This window comes from Macadamia integrifolia, unplaced genomic scaffold, assembly GCF_013358625.1.
Source record: "Macadamia integrifolia cultivar HAES 741 unplaced genomic scaffold, SCU_Mint_v3 scaffold367, whole genome shotgun sequence".
Taxonomy (NCBI): domain Eukaryota; kingdom Viridiplantae; phylum Streptophyta; class Magnoliopsida; order Proteales; family Proteaceae; genus Macadamia; species Macadamia integrifolia.
The window spans coordinates 228,734-255,584 of NW_024869711.1; the positions used below are offsets into that span (position 1 = coordinate 228,734).

Genomic DNA, 26,851 nt, shown 5'->3' on the forward strand with positions numbered 1-26,851 from the left:
GAGGGTGGTCTTGGGCTTCATAGAGTCGAGAACTCCGACTTAGTTGGCATTATTAAACTTATCTGGAAAATTGCATCTAGAAATCAAAGTATTTGGACTGTATCTTGCACCATTGACTCCTTTTAGGATTAAAGAAAATCCTTAAATACATACATATGTTGTCAGTATGCCATTCATTCAAGCACTAGGTATGGTTGTGATACTTACCTCTGGCTTGACAACTGGAATCCTAATAGAGTTCCTACTTCCATTTACGGTGATTTATCATATATGACCCAACCCGGGATAAAGGTATGGTCACGCCCTCGTGAGCTGTGATCAAAATGATCAGAATTCAAAACCAAGCATCCATGCATAGTTCAGAACATTCCATCCCATACATTTAAACCTTCAAAACCTACATCGAGTTCTATTACATATCAGAGTTAACATGATCAAACCCTAGTGGCCAAAGTATTTACAATCCAAACACCCAAGTCCTCATTCATACTTTGTTAATATTTACATTAAGCTCTCCTAACCATTAAGAGTCAACAAAAGGAAAAATGATAAAAGATTTTTCTATTGTTCACCATCAACTTGCAGGATCCTTACCGACCCTATGGCCTGACCATTACTTGTGGAAAACGATGTATAATAATGGGGTGAGCTCGACAGCCCAGTGAGTAAATCCCCGCCTAAACAATTCCACACCGAACATGCACATACTTATGAAACAAACCAATCATTATCATTTATTATGTTTACAAAATAACAACCATAAAAGTGTCTATTCCATACATTTTCCTTTGCCCCTAGGCATAATTAGTCCTCACCACAAGGTCCCTCGACTCTAGTCTCACCAAACAAGTCTCTTGGCAATGGGTGTGATGTAGATGCACATTATGGAAGGAAATATGAGAGGAAGAAGGTCCAGCCATAGTCCACCTGAGTGGCTAGAGTCCAGCCAAGAAGCCAGCCGAACCCCTACTGGTCCACCTGAGTGGCTAAGTACAAATAAGGGCCAATTGGGCCCATCGGCTAGGGGAATAATTAGTAGTTGTTTTTAACTAATTAGTAGGCCATTGGGCCCATCGAGTTGAGTAAGTGGTATGTCGAGTCCAAATTGTCTCAGGACTCTATTTGTTTCCCACATAGATTTATTATTCCTAGTCCAATTTTGAATTCCTAGTTGTAGTAGAAGTGTCTAGTCCTTTCGAGAAACTAACTCCTAGTTGAAGTAAGAGTGTCTAGTCCTATTGGGAAACTAGCTCCTAGTAGTAGTTTGATTGCTATTTTACCCTCTATAAATAGAGGAGCCTATGTACTCATAATTTCATATTTGAATAAAGAATAATTGCAGTCAATTGCTTAGAATAGCCGGGATAACTGTGGGTGAGAAGCCCGGGATGAGATAGTCGCTCCTCCCCCACTTTTCCCTTTGTTTCTTGTCTAAAGTTTTCTATGTTACCCTAAAGTTACTGTTGTTGAAGTATACGACTGTTGTGAGTATTCAGAAGTTCAAATCTATCCAAGTTACAAACCAGAATTGATTCTCTCCTGAAGCCTACAATTATTTCTCCTAGGTCAGAAAATCAAGAAAGCTTGTAACTTCACAACCAGCCGTCAGAATCCTCTCAACTTTGGAGGTTTTTCTACCCTCCCTAGGGACTATCTATGCCCAAGAGTGCAGCTCAATCGGACTCCTACAGACCTGGCCGCACCTCTCTCTCTCCAGGTCTATAGCAAGTCTTTCTCTTTCTTATCGGGTTGGGTTTTGGGCTGGTTTTGCTCCTGCATTGGTATTGTATCCTTAGGGGTTTATTTGGTGGTCTTATTTCTTTGTTTCCTGCTTCTATTTGTATTGTTTGGGGTTATAAACTGTTGGGGTAGTTTCTTGTAATCTACTCCTTCATTAAGTGGTATCAGAGCTATGGCTCAGACAGAACCCCAACCCACCCTTCAAGATGTGATGAAAAGCAATCCAAGCCTTGTCTACGAGGTTGGATGGACATGACCAACAGTTGCCTGACCTAAAAGAGAGTACTGCTGCCCACTCTAACACCCAACCAACTGTTGCCCAAACTAATGTTCAACCTGCTGTTAATTGCATTGGTAATGTTCCCAGAAGAGTCACTATGCAACCTAGAAGGAATGCCCCAGTTCAAAATGATGAATATGATGAGTATGACAATCAGCTTTATCAGCCTGACGATACGTACAAGGTCAAGTTAGAATTGAAAGAGTACAGTGGGAGGCACGATCCCCTCCACTACCAGGACTGGGTAACTTCCTTTGATGACTACTTCCGGTGGTACCGTATGCCTAAAGAAAGGAAAGTCCAATTAGTTGACTAAGTTAATTGGTGGAACTAAGGACTGGTGGAGGAATGAAGAGAATAGGCTGATCCGCAATCGTCGGATGCCTCACAATTGGGAAGTCTTGAAATTTATCTTTAACGATAGATTCTTACCACCCACCTACCGACGTCGGCTCTACGACATGCTGAATACTCTCAAGCAATGTACTATGACTGTAGGAGATTATATTGATCGTTTTAATGAACTGCTTTCACGAACAGGTGCCCATAAAGAAGATGAAGAACTGCTCATATCCCGTTTCAAACTAGGGTTAAGGTATGATATTCGTGAGAAGCTTGGTATGATCGAGATACCCTCCTTAAGTACTTGTTTTGACAAATCACTACAACAAGAGGATCTTATCAAAACAACCTCCAGAAGTTACATCCAGCCAATTGACAACAAAAACCCTTATGTACCGACTAAACCCACTAGATTTCCTATCCGAGCTCCACAAGATACACAAGATAAGGGGAAGGCTCCAATGGGAAGGAAGAGTGGATCTGTGACATGCTACAGTTGTGGAAACACTGGACACACGGAAAAATTCTGCCCTAAACAGGGACGATCCAACTCTGTCATCAGTGCCATTGAATCCAATCCGGATTTACAAATCCATGAACCTCAGGATGATGATTGGACTGTTAATGTTGCAGTTGAAGGAGAGGAGGATGAACTGGAAGATGAGCTTGCACCAGAGAATGATGATCCTCATGCTTATGTCAATGTGGTTCCAAGAATCCTAGTGTCTGAAACTAAGGGTGAAGACAGGAGGAGGCACAATATCTTCTACACCTTAATGTCTAGTGGACCTCACAAAGCTCAAGTGATTGTGGACAGTGGAAGTTGTTGTGTGAATGTGGTATCTCAAGCCTTTGTCACTGACGGAAAGCTTAAGACTAAATCCCATCCACGGCCATACAAGGTATCTCTTCTAGGCAACAACACCATGGTTGCAACTCAACGGTGTTCAATCCCATTGAAGGTCTCAGATTATGAAGAAAGTGTATGGTGTGATGTAATCCTCATGGTCCTCACTGATGTACTACTTGGAAGGCCTTGGTTATATGACAACAATGTGCTAATGGGAGGTACTAAGAACCAAAGCATCTTCAATCACAAAGGCAAACCATTCATTCTAAACCCACTCAACATACCTCAGGTAAAAGACAAGTTGAGGGCTGCCCAACTAAGAAGACAACATGTCTTAAAGAATGTTGCTAAGACCTCTTCCAAAACAACCACTAAGCAAAAGAAGCAACTATGCAAAGAAAATTTCAGCAAGAAGAACATTGTGATAGTGAAGAAACCGGCCTAATCATAGCTCTTGTTACCAAGGTTGCTGAACCAGTGATAGAGATAAAACATCCCCCACAAATCAAACAATTATTTGCTGATCTTTCAGATTTGGTGCCAGAGGAATTGCCTAATAAACTACCACCGATGAGGGATATTTAGCATGCCATTGACTTTGTGCCTGGGTCAGTACTCCCTAATCTGCCCACTTACAATCTCAGTCCTACAGAGCATGCCGAGCTCAAGAGACAAGTGGATAATTTATTAAAGAAAGGGTTCTTGGTTGAGAGCATGAGTCCATGTGCAATAACAGCCCTATTGACACCAAAGAAAGACGGATCATGGTGTATGTGCATTGACAGCCAAGCCATTAGCAAAATCACGATAAAGTACAAATTTCTTATTCCTCATTTGGATGATATGCTTGACATGTTGACAGGAGCCTCCATATTTTCAAAGATTGATCTACGAAGTGGCTACCATCAAATTCAAATCCGTCCAGAGGATGAATGGAAAACAGCATTCAAAACAAAAGAAGGCCTGTATGAGTGGAAAATTATGCCTTTTGGCCTCACCAATACACCTAGCACTTTCATGAGGATGATGACATATGTACTACGACCCTTCATCGGTAAATTTCTCGTAGTATACTTTGATGACATACTAATATACAGCAAATCACAAAATGAACACTTGGAGCATCTGAGACGTGTCATAAAAGTACTATGGGCAGAAAAGTTGCACATCAACTTGAAGAAATGTTCCTTTATATTGCCCAAGGTCATCTTCCTTGGTTTTATTGTGTCTTCACAAGGCATAGAAGCTGATCCGGAGAAGGTAAAAAGTGTTGTTGATTGGCCTATTCCAAAGACCTTGACCGAGGTTCGTAGCTTCCACGGTCTTGCTTCATTTTACCGACGATTCATCCGGAATTTCAACGCCGTTGTAGCCCCAATTACAGAATGCACAAAAAGGGGAAAAGTCCCATTTCAATGGACTCCGGCAGCCATTAAAGCTTTCAACTTGATCAAACAAAAGATGACAGAAACACCAGTGCTTAGACTACCCAATTTTGATCTTATGTTTGAAGTGGCTATTGATGCATCCCATGTTGGGATAGGAGTGCTTATGCAAGAGGGCCATCCGATTGCCTTCTACAGTGAAAAGTTGAATGATGCAAAAAGAAGGTATTCTACCTATGATTTAGAACTCTATGCCGTTATTCAAATCCTCAAGCATTGGAGGAATTACTTAATTGGCAAAGAGTTCGTGCTCTATTCAAATCATGAAGCACTCAAATACTTGCACTCACAAAAGACCATTAGTGATTGGCACTCTAAATGGATCTCATACTTACAAGGATACGTATTTGCTCTCAAGTACAAAGCTGGGAATGAGAATCAAGTGGCTGATGCACTTAGTCGAAAGGTGATGACGATGAACACCTTCACAGTACAAAGTGCAGGAGTGGAACACATCAAAGAGGAGTACATTAGTGATGCTGATTTTTCAAAAGTATTCAACAACCTACAAGGAGGAGGGGATGACAAATTTGCTATACATGATGAGTATCTTTTCAAAGGCACTCCCCTCTATATCCCAAACACCTCTTTGAGACATCACTTGATTTGAGAGCTACCTGGAAGAGGAATGGGTAGACATTTTGGCAAGGACAAAACATACTCCATGATAAAAGACTTATACTTTTGGCCTCAACTCTTAAAGGATGTGCAACATGTAATACAAAGATGCCGCACTTGTCACTTGCCAAAGAAGAAAAGAAGAATACAGGATTGTAAACACCGCTGCCCGTTCCACACGCACTTCGGCAAAACATATGCATGGACTTTGTCCTAGGCTTACCACCTACACGGGAAAGGTATGATTCCATATTTGTGGTAGTAGATCGTTTCTCCAAGATAGCACACTTTATCCCGTGCAAGAAGACTCTTGATGCAAGTCACTTCGCTAAACTCTTTTTTAAAGAGATAGTGCGCATACATGGTCTACCACAAACAATTGTTTCAGATAGGGATGTCAAGTTCATCAGCTACTTCTGGAAGACCCTATGGCTGAAAACAAATACTAACCTCAAGTTCTCCACTGCATTCCATCCTCAGACAGACGGACAGACCGAAGTGATGAACAGAAGTCTTGGAACTTACTCCGATGTCTAGTCCGAGATTATGAAGACTTGGCCATCTATACTGGATATTGCTGAATTCGCCTATAATAGTTCTGTCAACCGCACCACAGGTTGTACACCATTTGAGATTGTCCTTGAACTACAACCTCAATGACCGGTTGACTTGGTACATTTGCCACCTCAGGCCCGCATTAGTGTGGAAGCCGATGAGTTCCTTAGACACATCACGGAGGTACATGCTGATGTTGGTCGTCGCATCGTTGTTAGCAATGACGGATACCAAGCAACTACCAATCGACATCGTCGCTACGTGGAATTTCAGCCTAGTGATATGGTAATAGTTCGAATTCCACCTGAGAGGCTTCCTCCTGGTACAGTGCACAAGCTCCATCCTCGGAACATGGGTCCCTACAAGGTCTTGAAGTGCATTGGCACTAATGCTTACATGCTAGAGCTACCTCCTACTCTGAAGATCAATAATGTCTTCAATGTAGCTGATCTGACGATATATTTGGGACACCATTCTGATGACGGTGACACTGAACACACCCTCAAACTTCCTCAATTTGCAAACCCTAAAGATGATGTCATCGAAGATGTTCTCAACAACAAGTTCACCACAGTTCGTGGGGGCAAAGGGTACTACTCCTTTCTCATCAAATGGAAAGGTCAACCACGAGAGGATTGTCCTTGGATCCATGCCGATGACTTTCAACGCCTTGACACAGACCTCTATGAGCACTACATGTCCCTTACCCATTCATCGGTGTTGAATGATTCTAAAAAAGGGAGAGCTGATGTAGATGCACATTATGGAAGGAAATATAAGAGGAAGAAAGGTCCAGCCTTAGTCCACCTGAGTGGCTAGGGTCCAGCCAAGAAGCCAGCCGAACCCCTACTTGGTCCACCTGAGTGGCTAAGTACAAATAAGGGCCAATTGGGCCCATCAGCTAGGGAATAATTTGTAGTTGTATTTAATTAATTAGTGGGCCATTAGGCCCATCGAGTTGAGTAAGCGGTATGTCGAGCCAAATTGTCTTAGGACTCTATTTGTTTTCCACATAGGTTTATTATTCCTAATTCAATTTTGAATTTCTAGCTGTAGTAGGAGTGTCTAATCCTATTGGGAAACTAGCTCCTAGTTGAAGTAGGGAGTATCTAGTCCTATTGGGAAACTAGCTCCTAGTAGTAGTTTGATTGCTATTTTACCCTCTATAAATAGAGGAGCCTATGTACTCACAATTTCATATTTGAATAAAGAATAATTCCAGTCAATTGTTTAGAACAGTCGGGATAGCTGTGGGTGAGAAGCCCGAGCCGAGACAGCCGCTCCTCCCCCACTTTTCCCTTTGTTTCTTGTCTAAAGCTTTCTATTTTATCCTAAAGTTACTGTTGTTGAAGTATACGACTGTTGTGAGTATTCAGAAGTTCAGATCTGTCCAAGTTACAAACCAGAATTGATTCTCTCTCCTGAAGCCTGCGATTATTTCTCCTAGATCAAAAAATCAAGAAAGCTTGTAACTTTACAACCTGCCATCATAATGCTCTCAACTTTGGGGGTTTTTGTACCCTTCCTAGGGACTATCTACGCCAAAGAGTGCAGCTCAATCGGACTCCTACAGACCTGGCCGCACCTCTCTCTCTCTCTCTCTCTTCAGGTCTATAGCAGGTCTTTCTCTCTCCTATCGGGTTGGGTTTGGGGCTTGTTTTGCTCCTGCATTGGTATTGTATCCTTGGGGGTTTATTTGATGGTCTTATTTCTTTGTTTCCTACTCCTATTTGTATTGTTTGGGGTTATAAACTATTGAGTAGTTTCTTGTAATATACTCTTGCATTAGGGTGCCTCACCATGTTGTCTCTTGACTAAGTCTCACCCAAGTGTCTCTTGGTACTTATGCACCTCATGAGAGGTGACCCTTGACTAGATCTCACCCAAACACGTCTCTTGATGATTCTCATATTTATAATATGACCCAAAGCATTCTCAACATAAATACATGTCCATCATTACAATATGCAACCCAATCTCATCATTGAATTACACTACAATTGCATCAACATGCTCAACATCATCATATACACATAGCAAATGCATCACACTATTCATAAGCTACATATATATATATATATATACAGGGAAACCATCTAAGGAGTGAATCACTCACCTCGATTCTTCAGCTATAATCGTAGTATGTCAACCATTCCCTGGCAACCAACAGGACAAATTCTCAATAACCAAACATAGAATAACACATCTCACTGTTCTTTCAGCAAGGTTTGTATTCAAGGACATTTTTATCCCTAAAACATACAGTTTCAGAGAATTTCTTCTGAACATACTTAGATCATCAAATCGTAAATCCAACGCCGCGGAATCACCTCGATCCGAGTCCGGATGAAAAACTTATGATAATATTCGTGCAGTCTGTTTTCTATAATTTTTCAAACAGCTGCCTAGAAATTTAATTCTGCTCTCGGGCAGAATTTATATTCCCACTTCAAATGAAATTTAAGGTCACTCAGAAGCGTAATTAGACAGTACCTATTTCTATCAAAGTTGAAGCTCTATGAGTCTAGTTTCTAAAACACTTGGAATCAACTAATTTTGGAGTTCATATGAAGAAGTTGTGATATTTTTACTGAACAAAGGTCTGTAGGCAAGAACAACAAATCCAAATCTGAAATGGATTTTAGGTTCTGAAATTCCCAAATTTTGGCTCAAATCTTTGAGCCCATTCACATGCATTTCATAACATACATGAACACTTCATCCTAGGTCCATTTAACATTCAAATTTCACAAGTATTTCTAAAATCAAGATATGTATTTCAGTACACTAACCTGAAATTTTGAAATCTTTGTACTCAAATGTGGATTAGAGCCTAGACTGAACAAGACCTCCCAACTCTTAGAAATTTCCAAAAATGAACTCTATTTTCTTTCCAATCTCCTCCCTCTCTAGATTTCAGTTTGAGTTGCTATAGAATCCTTTACAATTACCTCATTCTCCTCCTTGATCACCTTCTTCCTCCTCTCTCTTCTTCTCCATTTCTTGAGCTCCTTCTCTTCAACATTTTCTCTTTTGATTTTCCTTCTCCTCCTCTTGACATAGTAAGAGTTATGTTTGATTGGGCCCCTGAACCTTCCCTGACGTCCGGCTTTCATGGCTTCCTCCCCTGTCGGGAGGCCTTTTGCCGCTAAAAGCCCCACTTCCTCTCTCCTTGTTACTTCTCCCCCCAATCCCTGATCCTTGATCCCCTCCATAATCCCTCTTCCCCCTATCCTTTGGAAACCGTCTGGAATGGCCGCCACAATCTCGCCGCTAGCGTCCCTGCTAACGGCCTCTCTCTGCACTTTGTACCCCCTGGGTGACTCTCTATGTGCAAAATGCCCGGCTGGGGTTCTGTATGATGAAGCCTCCAAATGGTCGGGCTCCCTCATTGGCCATTTTTTAGGGAAACGTCCGCCATTTTTCTTGGTCAAGCAATCCCTTTTAAAGCAATAGAGGCCATCCGGCACTGTTGAATTCTTCCTGTTGGACCATGGGTTCTTTTTATTCAAATTTTTCGATGAGGGTGACAAAATCCGATGCTTGGAAGGTGGCCCTTGGCTTGTCGGGTGCAAGCCAATCTTCCTTCGTCGCTGGCACAAGCACCTTCTGCTCAACAAGGTGGACTTCTCCACCATCCCACTTTGGATTTCCCTGCCGGGTCTCCCCCTGCATTTTTGGTGCTCGTAGGGCTTGAGCATCATGGGGTCGGTGTTGGGCTCCCCCATCTGCTCGAATGCCAAAACCAACAAGAAAGATCGGCTCGCCTATGCTCAAATTTGTGTGGAAGTGTTGACCTCGGCTCCCCTTCCCTCTTCCATCTCTATCTAAGAAGGGGATGACGAATGTTTTCAACAACCCATCTCTTTTGACTAGCGACCCCCTTATTGCCTGCATTGTATGGTATTTGGGCACAACACGGCCTCCTGCCTCCAAAAGACCTCTGCTGAAAGCTCCTTTGCACCTCCCCCCCTTCGAGATCGGTCGATCATGTCTACATCTGATGACCGGCCTTTTATTCCTCGTCGAAGAAGAGGCAGAGACTGTTCATCGCCGCCAACAGCCCCAGCCCTCTGCTGTTGTGCCAGAGTCACCTCAATCGGTCCATGTTGATCCGTTGCCCACCGGACAAAACCGATTCTCTGTTCTGATGCAAGACAAGGATCCTGGAGTGCAGGCATTACCTGTCTGCCCTCCTGACATCGATCTCCTTGGCAGTTCCCAAGGCGACCTCTCCTCGGAAGAAGATTCTGAGGCTTCATTGACTTCTGGTTCTTCCTCCTCTGAGGATCTCTCTTCCTCTGTTGATGATTCCTCTGTCGAAGAGACCTCGGATGTCGAGACCCCAACCCCTGTGTCGCCCACCTCTGACCCCCTCTGCACTGCTGCTCTGGAGACTTCTCCCTTTGGATTGTTGCCTCTGATCCCATCTGAAGGCCCTTTTGTCTCTTGCCAATCTGGGTCAACCGCTGCCTTGGTTGAACCAATCCTGGACCCATTTTCCTCTCATACTCCCTTTTGTTTGGAAAATGAGGCCCACCCTTCTCCTTTGGCCCATCCGCCTCCTTTGTTACCTACTCCCCTGGGCCCATCAAAGAAAACCACCTTTTCGGCCCATCTCTCTTCCTCCCTTTCCTCTAGGCCCTCTTCTTCTATAGCTCCACTACCCATTACGGCTTCGGGTTTGACCCAACGGACCTCCAAGAAATCATCTTCCTTACCCGACTCCCAGCCTGATCCTAAGCTTCCTCCCGCCAGGAACTCTTCCAAGAAGGCTCGCCCCCCTCCCTCGATGACCTCTCCTGAGTCTCTGCATCCCTCCATTCTTCCCTCCCCTTTGCACCATGCTTATCAGCGACGAAACAAGTCTCGCCCCGCATCTGCTTCTGCCTGCACCATCCCTGCAACGCAAGAATTGCTTTCTTCCCCTCTTGCCTGATGTCACAAGCCTTAGTTTGGAACCTTAGGGGCCTGAATTCCCCTAATAAGCAAGCTACTGCCCACTCACTCCTAAAGGACCTACATCCCAACTTCTGTTGCTTCTTAGAAACCCACGTTAAAGAGTCTGCTTTTGCCCAAATTGCCTCCTCTATAGCTCCGGGCGTCTTTCATTACAAACCACTCCCACCATCTCAAAGGGAGAATCTGTTTTCTCTGAAACCGAAAATCCATTACAGTTTCTCTCCTTTTTGCTTCCTCCCAGCTCCTCCATCTGGCCATCTCTGACCCTTCCTGTAGCTTCTCCTTTTTGTTCTCTGCTATATATGCCTCTAACTCTATGGTTGGCATAGAATCCCTATGGAATGACCTTCGTTCTCTGGCTGGTCAAGTGGGCTCTCGTCCTTGGGGGATATGTGGAGATTTTAATGTGGTTCGTTATGCTCATAAAAAACGAGGAGGAGGTCACCTGAGCATGGCAAATATTGAATCCTTCAATGGTTGTATTGAGTACATTGGGGTCGACGATCTCCGCTAGTCTGGCATAAAATTTACATGGAACAACAAAATAAATGGCACATCCCGTATTGCTTGTAAGTTTGACAGGATGTTTATAAATTAAGCTTGGCTTTCTGCCTACCCCTCTTCCCATACATCTTTTGAACCCCCCTCCACCTTGGATCACAGCCCCATCCACCTCTCCATCCTCCCCCACACTTCCTTTGATCCTAAACCTTTGAAATTTTTTGACATGTGGTCCTCCCACCCTGATCACATCACTGTTGTTTGGGATGCCTAGCTCAAGCCTATCCATGCTTATTCAACCCCCCTCACTGCCTTCGCCAGAAAGCTCCGAAATGTCAAAGAAGCCTTAAAGTTTTGGAATACTAACACCTTCGGGAACATCTCCTCTCGTGTCTCTGATTGCAGGAGCCAGCTGTCCACCATTCAGATTAGTCTGCAATCTGATCTTCTGAACTCTTCCCTTGCTGAGGAGGAGAAAGTTGAATCTGAATCCCTTTCTTCCCTCTTTGCCCAGGAAGAAAGTTTCTTAAGGCAGAAATCTAGAATCAATTGGCTGGATCTAGGAGACTCCAACTCCTCCTATTTCCATCGATCCTTGAAAGCCAGAAGCAACTTCAACACTATTTCCATGCTTTCATCTCCAGACGGTTCCCGAGTTACTAAGGTGGATGAGATAAAAGGGGTGATGGTCAATCATTTCAAGCTCTTGTTCAATCCTATGCCCTCCATGAGCTTGCCTATTCCCGAGGGCCTTATAAACAAACTAGTTCCTGCCAATATGGCCCCTATGCTATTGTTCTTTCCCATAAAGCCAGCAAAGCCCCTGGGCCTGACGGATTCAGTATAGGCTTCTTCAGCTCTGTTTGGAATATCATAAAAGAGAACCTTATCAATGCAATAAAGAGCTTCTTCTATAATCCGAGTCGGATCAAGGCTATCAGTCACACCTTCCTTTGTCTCATTCCCAAGAAAGATGGGGCGGATTTAATGAATGACTTCAGACCAATTTCCCTTTGCAATTTGCTTTACAAGTTTATTGCAAAGATTCTGGCCAACCGGATCAAGATCATCATCGACTCTCTCATTAGTGACAACCAGTCTGCTTTCGTCCCTCGTCGATCCATTGGAGATAACATCCTTCTATGCCATGAGATTGTTAGAGGTTTTAAAAGGAAATCCCATCCTCCTGCAGCTCTTATGAAAATTGACATACACAAAGGTTTTGACTCTTTGAGATGGGATTTTCATTGTCTCAGTGCTTAACAAGATGAGCTTTCCCCTGCATTCACCAACTGGATCTTCCACTGCATTGCCTTCCCCAAATTTTCAGTGCTGGTTAATGGTAGCTCAGCAGGATATTTCTCTTCTTCAACTGGCATTCAGCAGGGATGCCCTCTGTCCCCCTACCTTTTTTGCCTTGCACTGTAAGTTCTCTCTCATAGCCTACAATCTACCACAGATTTGGGATCCATCGCCCCTATATCCAAATGCAAGTCCATTGGGCTCACCCATCTCGCATTTGCAGATGATCTGATGATCTTCTCTCGAGCCAATGATCCTTCCTTGGGCACTATCATGCAATGTTTGAACTCCTTTGCTTTGATGTCGGGTCTTCGCATCAACCCTAGGAAATCTCTCATCTTCTAGACTGGAATCTAAAGCTTCAAAGGCATCCATCCTTCAGAATACGGGCTTTGTTCTAGGCTCTCTTCCAGTCAACTACTTGGGGCTTCCGCTCATTCCTGCAAGACCCTCAAGCCACCATTGTGCCCCTATGCTGGACAATATTAAGAAGCGTCTCCAATTGTGGAAAGGAAAGCTCCTATCTTTTGCTGGCCGCCTTGAGCTTATCAAATCAGTCCTTCAGGGCATCTTACATCTATTGGTCTGGCATCTTCGGTTTACCCAAAGGGATAATGGCTAAGATGGAAGCTCTGTTTGCTTCCTTTCTTTGGAAAGGGTGTGATTCTCCTAGATTCCTTCGTCCCCTCAGCCGGGCTGCTGTTTTCCTTCCCAAGAAAGAAGGGGGTCTTGGTTTAAGGCGCATCAAGGAGGTCAATATGGCAGGAATCCTCAAGCTTATATGGAAGGTGATCAATAACAAGAAAAGCATTTAGGTTGACTGGGTGTAATCTTATCTTCTTAGAAGAGGATCTCTCTTGTCAGTCCGCCCTCCTTCCGAAGCCTGCTGGGGCATGGCACAAGATTCTCTCCCTAAGGCCTTTGGCCTCCAGAGCTATCTCCATCCGTATTGGGAATGGTTCCTCCACCTTTCTTTGGTTGGACCCTTGGCATCCAAAAGGGCTTCTTTCTCAGGCTCTTAGCACAAGAAATATCTACAATTCGGGTCTCCCTAGGCTCTCTATGGTTGCTGATATCATCATCTCGGGTCACTGGGCTGCTCCTCCCCCTTCTTCTGACCAGATAGCTGAAAATTGGTCATCATTGCCATCCATTCCTCTTGCGGGGATCAGTACGAAAGATTCTATCCTTTGGAACTATGATCCGAAGGCCCAATTCAGTTCAAAATCAGGATGGGATTTCGTTAGAGCTCATGGAACCCCTCTTCCCCTAGCATAGACTCATTTGGTTCAAGAACCATATCCCTCGTCAGAGTTTCACCACCTGGCGGGCCTTAAAGAACTGCCTCCCTACGCAAGCTTTCCTCATCCAGCGGGGAATCCATGTCTCCCCTGCTTGTCACCTCTGCGGCTATGTGCCTGAAGATACGGATCATCTCTTCTTTGATTGCCCTGTCTCTAACTCCATTTGGAAGCTTGTTCTCTCCAAATGCTGACTTGTAAATAGAAGAATTCTCCATTTGCAAAGAGAATGGATCTAGGTGGACATGTCCTATCAAGGGAAGACCATTTGTGACAACATGGGAAAGCTTGCATTCAGTGCCACTATAAGCCAAATCTCGATGGAAAGAAATCATCAGAAATGGACTTCCAACTCTTGGCCTCTGGGAAAGATTTGGAACTCCATCTTCTTTGATGTCAAAGCCAAGATCTCTAAAGTGTCATCTACTTGTACCCCTTCCCCCATAAATTGTCACATTGTAGCTTCCAGGGAGCTTCCTAGCTCTGTAATCAGGAACCCTCTCTCTTTATGAGTTTGTCTTCTCTCTTCTCCCCCCTCCTCTCTTGAAGGGGCTGTATATTTTTCTCTCTTTGGTAATAAATTATTTATTCACCCAAAATAAAAGAGTGAGTTTGAAGAAGAAACTCACTGGTATATCCTCCTCCTAATATATCATTTCCCAAATTTAAATATTTGTGAATTGTCTAAATTACCCCTTGACTCATCATTTGCATGGCTTTTAAACAATGACACCTATATTTTAGTGGTACCCCTATAATTTGTGCCAATTCATTCTAACCCCTCTAACTTTTGAAATATTATAATTCAATCCACTCTAGTGAAAATACAATACTACCCCTCTTCACCTTCACTTTAATCAATAAGCTTCAATGCATGCAATAGTTCTTTTACTATTCAAGGAATCCTTAAATAGTGACTTTCATGTATATTGACCATTTTGCCCCTACTTGGTTTGAAAATTTACAACTTTATATGTTGTAAACTAAAATGTGAGAAAAACTCACTCAAAGTATATAGGAAGTATTGAACTCTAAACCTCCCTATTATGAAGTCACCAAACCACCATTGGACCACTAACCCCTTGGAAGGATTAAGCCCAAAATTAAAAGTAAATAAGAGATTTACTAGTAACAAGTAACAACTCAATAAGGGCAATTTTCATTTACCTTTGTTGTCCAAGCCTCTCAAGTCTCGCAATAACACTAAGAGAGAAGTTTTGATGTCATTCTACAAGGTACAACACCAAATTTATTTTATTAATAAATCTTGGGACGGGGTATTACATCTTCCCCCCTGAAAAAAAAATCCGTCCATGAAATTTGAAAAGTCATTTACCCGATCATTGAATAAGTGAGGATAGTCAAAATGCACGACCGACTCCCGCTCCCATGTAGCCTCCTCGGCTTAATGATTCTTCCATTGTACCTTCACAAAGGAAATAATGCAGTTTCGCAATTATCCTCTTTGCGATCCAATACTTTTATTGGTTCCTCTTCAGATGAAAAGTCTTCCCTTAGCCGAAGTGGTTCATAATCCAACACATGTGTTGCATCCGCAACATACTTCCTCAGCATTGACACGTGAAAGACATTATGTACTCCACCTAAGGCTGGTGGTATTATACTTTTAATATTGGGCTCAATCCCTCCAAGGGGCTAGTGGTCCAATGGTGGTTTAGTGACTTCATAAGGGGAAGGTCTAGAGTTCAATACTCCCTATAAACTTTAAGTGAGCTTTTTTCACATTTTAGTTTACAACATATAAAGTAAATTTTCAAACCAAGGGCAAAATGGTCAATATACATGAAAGTCATTATTTAAGGATTCCTTGAATAGTAAAAGAACTATTGCATGCATTTATGCCTATTGGCTAAAGTGGAGGTGGAGAGGGGTAGTATTGTCTTTTCACTCAAGTGGAGTGAATTATAATATTTTAAAGGTTATAGGGGTTAGAATGAATTGGCACAAATTATAGGGATACCATTAAAATATAGGTGTCATTGCTTAAAAGTCATGCAAATGATGAGTCAAGGGGTAATTTAGACAATTCACAAATCTTTAAATTTGGGAAATGATATATTAGGAGGAAGATACCAAGGAGGAGAATGAGGTTCTTATAAAGGATTCTACAGCAGCTCAAACTGAAATCTAGAGAGGGAGGAGATTGAAAAGAAAATAGAATTCATTTCTAGAAATTTCTAAGAGTTAGGAGGTCTTGTTCAGTTTAGGCTCTAATCCAAATTTGAGTACAAATATTTCAAAATTTCATGTTAGTGTACTAAAATACATATCTTGATTTTAGAAATACTTGTGAAATTTGAGTATTAAATGGACCTAGGATGAAGTGTTCATGTATGTTATGGAATGCATGTAAATGGGCTCAAAGATTTGAGCCAAAATTTGAGAATTTCAAAACCTAAAATCCATTTCAGATTTGGATTTGTTGTTCTTGCCTACAGACCTTTGTTCAGTAAAAATATCATAACTTCTTCATATGAACTCCAAAATTAGTTGATTCCAAGTGTTTTAGAAACTAGACTCATAGAGCTTCAACTTTGATAAAAATAGGTATTGTCTAATTACGCTTCTAAGTGACCTTAAATTTCACTTGAAGTGGGAACATAAATTATACCCGAGAGCAGCATTGCTGTTTGAAAAATTACAAAAAACTGACTGCACGAAAATTATCATAAGTTTTTCATCCGGACTTGAATCGAGGTGATTCCAGCAGCGGCGGATTCATGATTCGACGATCTAAATATGTTCAGAAGAAATCATTCCTCAAAACTATTTGTTTTAGGAACAAAAATGTCCTTAAATACGAACTTCGCTGAAAGAACAGTGAGGTGTGTCATTCTATATTTGGTTATTGAGAATTTGTCTTGTTGGTTACCAAGGAAAGGTTGACGTGTTACGAGTTTGTTGTGCTAACATCATAGCCGAAGAATCGAGGTGAGTGATTCCCTTCTTAAATGGTTTTCCCGTATATATATAGCTTATGAATGGTGCGATGCATTTGCTATGTGCATATAATGATGTTGTGCATGTTGATGCAATTATAGTGTAATTCAATGATGAGATTGGGTTGCATATTGTAATGATGGAAATGTATTTATGTTGACAATGCTTTGGGTCATATTATGGTTATGACAATCACCAAGAGAAGTGTTTGGGTGAGATCTGATCAAGAGACATAATTGGTGAGACCGTGGTCAAGAGACCGCACGGTGAGGTGCATAGGTGCCAAGAGACACTTGGGTGAGACCTAGTCAAGAGACAATATGGTGAAGCACCCATTGCCAAGAGACTTGTTTGGTGAGACTAGAGTCAAAGACCTTGTGGTGATGACCAATTATGCTTAGGGGCAAAAGAAAATGTATGGAATAGAAACTTTAAAGTTATTATTTTGTAAACATAATAAATGACAATGATTGATTTGTTTAGGCGGGGATTTACTCATTGGGCTGTCGAGCTCACCCCATTATTATACATCTTTTTCCACAGGTAATGGTCAAGGCCATAGGGCTGGTAAGGAGCCCACAAGTTGATGGTGAACAAAAGAAAAAATCTTTTATCATTTTTCTTTTTGTTGACTCTTAATGGTTAAGAGAGCTTAATGTAAATATTGACAAAGATTGGCTAAGGTCTTTTCCATTATTTGTGCAGCTTAATGTAAATATTGACAAAAGATTTGGTGTCCTAGTCCTAACATTTCCAACTATTGAGGACTGGTCTCATCTCTCCCTCTCTGTTTAGGCCTGGTGATAGTTGGTGGCTTAGTCAAATGGCTTCCCAACTCTTTTATCAACATTAACTCGGCTTCTGCTAGGAACATGATTTGATCTAATGCTCCTAAAGTCCCTTGGTGTAAGCTAGTTTGGTTTGGTTATAAAATCCTAGGCATAATTTCATTGATAGAGAGCAATGACATTATTTCTCCCAACCTAAGATTTTCTTCTCCAAAAGAAACCTTTTGATCCCCAATTATTGCCTCTGTTGAAACTTTGTTGAAATTGCAAAGCATCTCTTCTTTTTTTTGCTATTTCTCCTGATCAGCTTGGCAAGGTATCCTTGGAAAGAGTTGAACCTGTCATAGAACAATCTTTCCCTTCCACAAAGAGTGGCTTTGGATCTTAAAAGATTTTAGAGCCAAATCAACCTATGACAACATAGGTAAATTTGCCTTTGGCGTTGTGATTCATCATGTTTGGTGTTAAAAAAAAAAAAAAAAAAAAAAAGATTGACCTCCTCAACACATACTTTTGAGCAGATATAGGAAGCTATTTCTTTTGAAATCAGAAACAGGCTTCCCCCATTCGTTCAAGGAGCCTAATACTCGCAGAATCATCTTGCCTCTTCTTGGTATCTCCCTCTTATTGCTCCCCCTCCACCTGTTATTTGATGTATTTAATGTATCATCTTTTTCCTAGTTGTTCCCTGATGCGGAATCAAGGTTGAACCATGTTCACCCCCCAGGCAACCTCGACCGAAGTGAACTGACTATAAATTGATTTTTGGGTTTAATATGATCCTCTAGGATTTATTTAATTAGATAAAGATTGAGTTCTATATGAGAAAATATGTAATCTTTCATTTTGATAGTTACTAGGCTAATTAGGGAGCTGCCAATGTAAGTTTTATTGTGTTTGATTTTAGTTTTAGAATTTATAAGGAAGTTTTAATTTCAGTTTGGTATAAAAAGGCATATAACCCAACTTTTTAAGCATGATTTGAAGAATGGACTGAATGAGTTTTTTTTTTTTTTTTTTTTTTTTTTTTTCCTGAATAAATAATTCATTACCAAAGAGATAGGAAAATACACAACCCCAAAATGGGGGGAGGGAAGAAAAGAAAACAAACCCTAAAGGGGAAACAAGATTCCTGATTACTGAGCTTGGAAGCTCACAGGAAGCAACAATGTGACAATCTATGGGGGAGGGGGAACAGGAGGAAGAAACTTTGGAGATCTTTGTTTTGACATCAAAGAAGATGGAGTTCCAAATCTTTTCAAGCGGCCGAAAATTGGAGGTCCATTTCCTATGATTTCTCTCCATCCAGATTTGATTTAAAGTAGCACAGAAGGCAAGTTTTCCCACTAAGTCACAAATGGTCTTCCCTTGGAAGGTCATATCCATCCAAACACACTCTCTTTGGAAGGGAAGAATTCTTCTATTAACCGGCCAGCATTTTGAGAGGACAAACTTCCATATGGAGGAGACGGGGCCAGCGATGATCCCTATCTTCCGACTCGGAGCCACAAAGTAGCAAGTAGGAGAGACATGAATCCTTCTTTGAATGAGAAAGGTATGCGTGGGGAGGCAATTCATAAAGGCTAGCCAAGCTGTGAAGCTGTGCCGAGGGATGTGATGCTTGAACCAGATGAGCTAGTACCAAGGGGAGGGGGGACCATGATGTCTGAAGAAGTCCCAGGCAGACTTAGCACTGAATTTGCCATTCGAGGCATGGTTCCAAATGATAGTATTGGTTCTCCTAAGACCTAGATGAGGGATGCTTAGAAGAGAGGACCAGATTTCAGCCAACTGGATGAAGTCAGTATTAGGGGGTTGCCAAGAACCAGCAGAGATGATATCAGCAACCATAGCATGCCTTAGGAGCCCAGAGATGTAGATATTCCTAGCACTGAGGACCTAGAAAAGGGTTCCTTTAGGGTACCAAAGATCCAACCAAAGGTAGGTGGAGGTGCCATCCCCAATACAGGTGGAGATAACTCTTGAAGCCTTGGATCTTAAAGAGATTAACTTGCGCCATACCCAAGAGGCATCGGAAGGAGAGTGGACTAACCAAAAAGAATCCCGCTTGAGAGGATGCGAATACACCCAAATGCTTTTCTTCTTAGAAGCAACCTTCCAAATAAGGTTGATGATGCCTGCATGTTGACATCTTTGATGCGTCTCAAACCCAGACCTCCTTCTTTCTTGGGGAGGCAAACAGCAGCCCAACTAAAGGGCCAAAGAAATCTAAAGGTCTCATATCCTTTCCAAAGGAAGGAAGCAAAAACACCTTCCAACTTTGCCATGATTGCCTTAGGGAGACCATTTATGCCAAACCAGTAAATGTAGGAAGCCTAAAGGACTGATCTGATGAGCTCTAGACGGCCTGCAAAGGATAATAGCTTTCCTTTCCATAATTGGAGACGCTTTCTGATGATATCCAGCATAGGGGAGCAATGGTGACTTGAAAGCCTTGTAGGGATGAGCGGAAGGCCCAAGTACTTAACCGGAAGAGAGCCCAGAGCAAAACCTATTTTTTGAAGAAGGGAGAGCTTGGATCCATCCGAAATCCCAATCAAAAAGACAAGAGATTTCCTAGGATTGATGCGAAGATCGAACGTTGAAGTAAAAAGACTCAGGCATTGCATAATAGTGTTAAGGGAGGGCTCGTCAACACGGGAAAAGATCATCACTTCATCAGCAAATGCAAGGTGAGTGAGCCTGATGGCCTTGCATTTGGAGATGGGGCGATGGAAATCCGAAGCACTTTGAAGACTACAGGAGAGGACCTCCATAGCAAGACAAAATATATAAGGGGACAAGGGACATCCCTACCGGATGCCAATGGATGAGGTGAAGTAACCCACCGAGTTGCCATTGACCAACACGGAAAATTTGGGGAAGGCAATGCAGTGAAAGATCTAGTTGGTGAAGGTTGGGGGAAATCCCATCATGCTAAGCACTGAAATGATGAAATCCCATCTTATGGAGTCAAAAGCCTTGTGGATGTCAATTTTCAAGAGAGCTACTGGGGGATGAGATTTTTTGTCAAAGCCTCTAACGATCTTACGGCAAAAAAGAATATTGTCCCCAATGGACCTTCCTAGGATGAAGGCAAAGTGGTTGTCACTAACAAGGGAGTTAATAAGGTTCTTGATCCGATTGACAATGATCTTGGCAATAACTTATAAAGGAGATTGCATAGACAGATCGGCTTGAAGTCATGCATAGTGTCTGCACCCTCCTTTGGGGTAAGGCAAAGGAATGTATGACTGATTGCTTTGATCAGACTGGGGTTGAAGAAGAAACTCTTAACCGCTTAGATAAGATACACTTCAATAATATCCCAAGCAACAGTGAAGAAGCCCATACTGAAACCATCGGGACCAAGAGCCTTGCTGGCTTTGTGGGAGAGGATGGCAACAGTAATCTCATCATCAGAGGGGATGGCCCAGAGAGTAAGAGTAACATTAACCGGGACAAATTTGTTTAATAGCCCCTCAGGGATGGGCAAAGTTGTGGAGGCATCCAGGTTGAACAGAAGCTTGAAGTGATTGACCGCAGCCTCTTTTATCTCATCCACTTTAGTGACTTGGGATCCATCAGGATTTGATAACATGGTGATGGAGTTGAAGTTGTTTCTGGACTTCAAGGAACGATGGAAATGGGAGTTAGAGTCTCCTAATTCCAGCCAATTGATCCTGAATTTTTGCTTTAGAAAACTTTCCTCTTGAGCTAGAAGAGCTGAAAGATTTGAAGATTCAGATTTCTCCTCCTAAGCAAGAGAGGGGTTCAGATGGTCAGTCTGAAGCCGGATCTGGATGGAGGTTAACCGGTTCCTGCAATCAGTAACAAGAGAAGAGATGTTCCCAAAAGTGTTAGTATTCCAAAGCTTTAAGGCCTCTTTGACATTTCTAAGCTTCCTAGAGAAGGCAATGATAGGGGTTGAAAAAGCTTGGGCAGGTTTGAGCTAGGCTTCCTCAACAATCTTCAGAAAGTCAGGGTGAGTGATCCACATATCAAATAACTTAAAAGGGTTTGGGGCCGAAGGAGGTGTAGGGGTGAATTGATAGGGGTGATGGGGCTATGGTCAGAGATGGATGGGGGTTCAAAAGTAGTATGGAAAGAAGGGAAAGCAGATAGCCAAGCCTCATTGACAAGCATCCTATCTAACTTACAAGCAATGCGGGAAGAGCCTAATCTTTTATTATTCCAAGAGAACTTGATACCATACCAGCGGAGGTCATCTACTGTGATGTCCGCAATGCATCCATTGAAAGACTCAATATTTGCCATATTTTGAAGCCCTCCTCCTTGTTTTTCATAAGAGTATCTGATGACATTAAAGTCTCCACAAATTCCCTAAGGGCGGGAGGCAACTTACCCAGCAATGGCACGAAGGTCATGCCAAAGAATTTCTCTATCTGCCATACTATTGGAAGCATAGATAGCAGAGAATAAAAAGGAGAAGCTAAAAGCAGGGTCGGAGATGGTCAGATGAAAGAGCTAATAAGAGGCAGAGATGAGGTAGACAATTAGGATTTTTGGGTCCCAAAGGAAGCATATTCTCCCATTTGGGTGGTGAGAATGATTGGTAAGGAAAGACAAGCTTGGGGCAAGGGAAGAGGCAATGCGGGAGAAGGAATTCTTTTTAATATGAGTTTCAAGCATACAGCAAAAACCAGGACGAAGGTCCTTAATTAGCAAACAGGTGGCAACTTGTTTATTAGGGACATTTAAACCCCGAAGATTCCAAACCAAGGCTTGCGACATCAGGCACTTGGAGAGAGAGGCAACTCATGCTCTACAGGGATGGGGCAAGTGGGAGCACAAGGGGGCAAGACTTACTTCTCTGGTAGGATCGCTGCAAGGGGGCAATATCAGAAGCAGAGGAGGCAAGGTTCAAAGAAGCCGGTTTGTGACCTTGGCAGGATTTCCGGGTGATATTCTTAACAGGCCCAGGCGCAATATCAGAAGCTGCAAGCGAAGAAGGGTTGAGAGAGGTCCGACGGGTAGAAGAGTTTTGTTTTGAGATGGCGGAGATGGGCTGGACAGGGTTAAGGGAGTGGTTATTGGTGGATGTGTGGTGGGTCGAAGAGTAGGTGGACATAGGTATTGGGCCAAGAAGAGGGGTGTCCGAGCAATGGGCTTGGGCAAATGGGCTTGAGATGGTTAAAGAGCCTTGGTTATCAAAAGAAGGCGCAGCTGGGTGAACCGAAAGAGCAATCGGTTCAGCAAGTGGACCAATAGTGAGTTGGACCGAAGTGGATGGGACAAGAGGACTGAATGAGTTGTTGATTGCGCCGGGTAGGTACTTCACAACGGTCGTGTGACCTCTCCTTCTACCTCCCATGCGATTCTCTCTCTCTCCCTTATTCATCTTTCTTCTCTTTGTTTCTCTTTTCTCTCTCGGCACTTTGTTCTGGGCGAAGGCTGCAGCCCACTAAAACTGGGTTGTTGTCTCTTGTGAATGTCCTATTGACCTAGGATTTTAACCACAGATAGCCCCTCCCTGCGTGTCAAAACCTTTAGCGTTTCTCGCCGTAGATCCAATTCTATTGTGAGAAAAAATATCTGCAACCCAGGCTACCTGAAACTACCACGCAGATCTGAGTTGTAAAGGAAACCCACCTTCTTCAACTACTATTTGATGTGTTTATTGGTTGGGATTAAGAGACCATTAAGTTTTCGACTTATAATCCCATTGAGTTTAAAACTTCCATTTGTAATTTCAGATCATTCCGAAGCCTAAGCCATGGAAGATAACCTCCGCTGGTTTTGGATGTGTTTGAAAGTTGAAGATGAATCTTCAATTGGGGATTCTGTTTAGACTTTTTCTATTTCGATTTTCCCATTATACTCCTATAAACCCCTTGTATACCAATTTGTCCTTTAATTACCTCTAGTACCCTCCAGCCTTGAACAATTACTCAATTCCCACTTGTTTATTCTCTTCTTAACCGACCCATTTAAACATTAGAAACTACTGGTTATTTACCAGATCGCCATTCCACTTCTGAACTTCACTAATATTACAAGTATCCCATTATTTCTTAAATTGAGCCTTCTAACAACCAATTGTGCCCACAAGCGATCTGACTCCAATTTCTGGAACCTGGATCCATCATTTCCCCCTCCCCTATTTTTTTTGGTTGTATCATCCTCTGGCAAATGTTTCTTCCCTACCTTGTTGTTTAAATGTATCATCCTTTCGATAACTGTTTCCCCCTCCCCACCTTTTACTGTATCATCCTTACGATATTTGTTTTATCATAGTTTGGGGATTCCCAGTGTTTAAACTTTTGGCTTTGCATTGGATTCTACTCTTTCCTATAATAAATTTTCCATTCACAGACAAAAGAGAGAGAGAAAGAGAGAGAGAGAGAGAGAGAGATAAAGAGAGGCTTCTACACTAGGTTTTCTGCTCCTTCCCTTTCAGTCCCCGGTGACTAAAAAGCTACATCACCAGTGTTTGAAATTTTTTTTCATGTCTCAACAACTATCTATCATAGTTTTTAAGGCACTGCTAAGGCGTCGCCTTACTAGCACCTTGGCGCTGATGCGGTCTAGAGATGGTAAGGCAGTGTTCGGCCTTATGTGAAGTGGCGTCTTATGTGTTTTCTTTTTTTTTAACACATTTTAAAATTACTTGATGAAGATTCCAAATATATATTTTTTATTGGTAGGTGTATGGTTTTGTTAACACTTGAGATGTATGGGATCAACTTTACTCCACCAAAAATAACCAAAACAAACAAAACAAAAACACGATTCACAAACAGGGTTTAGATTTTGTTAAGGGTTTTAAGAAAGGGCTTTGAGAAGAAATCAAGGAAGAAGGAAGAACCACTGATCCAAGCGACCATTTTGCTCCGGCAGTAGTGAGCTTACTCCGGCAGCGGTGAGCTTCATTCTTCTTTGACAGGAGTAGAAATATAGTGGATGACCTTAGAGCTTAGGCAATCATTTTGGCATCATAGAGGTAAGTATAATAAATACTTGTATTTTTTATGTCTTCTTTTCTTTATATTTATAATTTAGTTTCATAATTATGTATTTATATTATATGTTAATATGTTATGATGATTGATGATTGATGAACTTAGTTTATTCACTTTATTGATTTGTTTTTTTTATGAATATCTTACATTAGTATGAATATGAACTTTTAATATTTATTTAACATATGAGTAATAAGATTCAACTAGGATTTGAGCAATATAGATTGGTTTTATAAAAAAATTACACAGGAACGTTTTAGTCGATAAGGCGACGTTTTATGCCCGCGTTATGGCTAAGGCACTCCAAAAGACCCTCAAACGCCTCCATCGCCTAACCGCCTTAAAAACTATGCTATCTATATCTATATCTATATCCACCTTCACATGGCTTCATGGCCTGCTCAAACAATTGTGTTATGACCCCATCAGCTACTACTTCAATCAATCAACAAAAAAAAATAAATCAGCCTTATCCCAACTGAGGTCGGCTACATGGATCCTTACCCTCCAATCATCTCTATTTAAGGTTATACTTGATATAAGGCCTAAGTTGTGCATGTCTCCCGTCACCACTTCTCCCGGAGTCATTTTAGGTCTGCCCCTGGCTGTTTTAGCTCCTTCCATAGTGGAGCATCCAAAGGCCTCCATTGAACATGAGCATGCCATCACAGCTACTGCTTCAATCCCTCTCCCAAAAATGCATTTTTATCATAGAGTCGCCAAAAAACATTTCCATACTTGTCAGTAAATGCATTCTGCATTTTGAGAATGGGAACGCCCATGCAAAACACTGCCTCAAGTGTTTTATCAGTGTGTAGTGCAAGCTGGAGAGGTTTAAGACAAACACCATTTAAGGAACTACAAGATAACGAAAGCATAACAAGACCAACAGAGTCACCAATACAACTGGGGTAGAAACACCAAACTGATGTCATATAGACAAAATCCACATAATTCGAAACGATACAACTGAAACCAGTTGCAGATATCCATCCATTAAAAAAAAAAAAAAAAAGCTAAAGATAATTTTTATCCGAATATAAGCACTAGTCCAATATATCCCAACCCCACAACTCAAATTACAGGATAGCATATTCAAAAATATAAAGAATCAAAAGAAACAAAGAAAAAAGAACTGACCAATTCCGTCCGAGGACTTCCTCTGCTCTGTAACCAGTAGCCAGCTCGAACCCAGTATTAACATATATAATCGGACGGTCAGGCTCCAAAGCATCCGTCACCACAAACCCACAAGGAGACGTCTGAAGCAAACTCCCAATATTAAACGACAACGGCCCTCCATCATTAAACAAGAAACCCTCCTCATCACCACTCCCTTCAGTATCACTATCCCACTCCATAATCCCCCCTTTTCTGAAACACAAATTCCCAGTCTACAAATTCCTTCTTCAACCCATCACCACAAAACCAAAAACTCAATAAATCACCCAAATAAAACCTCAGTTCCCAATCCAACACAAACCCAGAAGCACAAACACGAATTCAAACAAGGAGAAGTGATGAACAGAAGACGAATTTCACTAAAACCATATTGCAGAAGAAGAAATGGAAATAGAGATAAAAGTTAGGGTTTTGATGTGTGTTATGTGACTTTATTTTTCCTTGCTTGGGTTATGAGGTTCTGGTGGGAAGAAAGCAAGAGTCAGGCGTCCCAAAAAGGGGTAGCATGGGGATTGGTAGTTTTCGAGAGAATAAGGAGTGGCTGGTACACGGGTAGCCTTGGGGATTGGTAGTTTTCGAGAGAATAAGGAGTGGCTGGTACACGTTACTGGCAGTCTTGGTAGGGCTCAAAATCGATCTACAAAACCAATAAACCGACCCTAGAAAAGCGAATTCTAGAGAGAGAATCTCAAGCATAGAGACACAGACCACAAATCACTCGCGCGAGTGATGGAAATCTCCGTTAAAGTCACTCGCTTTATCAGGTCGACAGCTGTGAATCTATAGCGTATTTGTGTAATTTCAGGTCTCCGCGAGTGGGAACCTTGGCTGACTACAACAAGATCTTTTTTTCTTTTTAAGGGAAAATATCTCGGCTCGTTGTCTTCGATTATCGTGCAAGTTCAGGTAATCAGGTGTCGTCGTGGCTGGTTTTAGGATTTAAAGTCGCTTTGGTGGGTGCGTAATGCGCTTACGGTGCACGCAAACTTCGGATATTTATCAAAATTGGACCCTTTGGACGTCGGTACCTAATCACGAATC

General features: G+C 42.1%; 1 protein-coding gene across 3 annotated transcripts in view; it reads right to left on the reverse strand.

Annotated features, from left to right (window-relative positions):
• The window catches only part of LOC122068270 (adagio protein 1-like), a 33,423-nt gene extending 6,977 nt beyond the window's left edge, over positions 1-26,446 (reverse strand). For all 3 annotated transcript variants that reach the window (XM_042632146.1, XM_042632145.1, XM_042632144.1), the window contains exon 1: positions 25,769-26,446. In XM_042632146.1, the coding sequence (XP_042488080.1) occupies positions 25,769-25,989 (221 nt within the window). In that variant the 5' untranslated portion in view covers positions 25,990-26,446. The remainder of the gene's footprint in view (positions 1-25,768) is intronic.
• Positions 26,447-26,851: the final 405 nt, after the last annotated feature.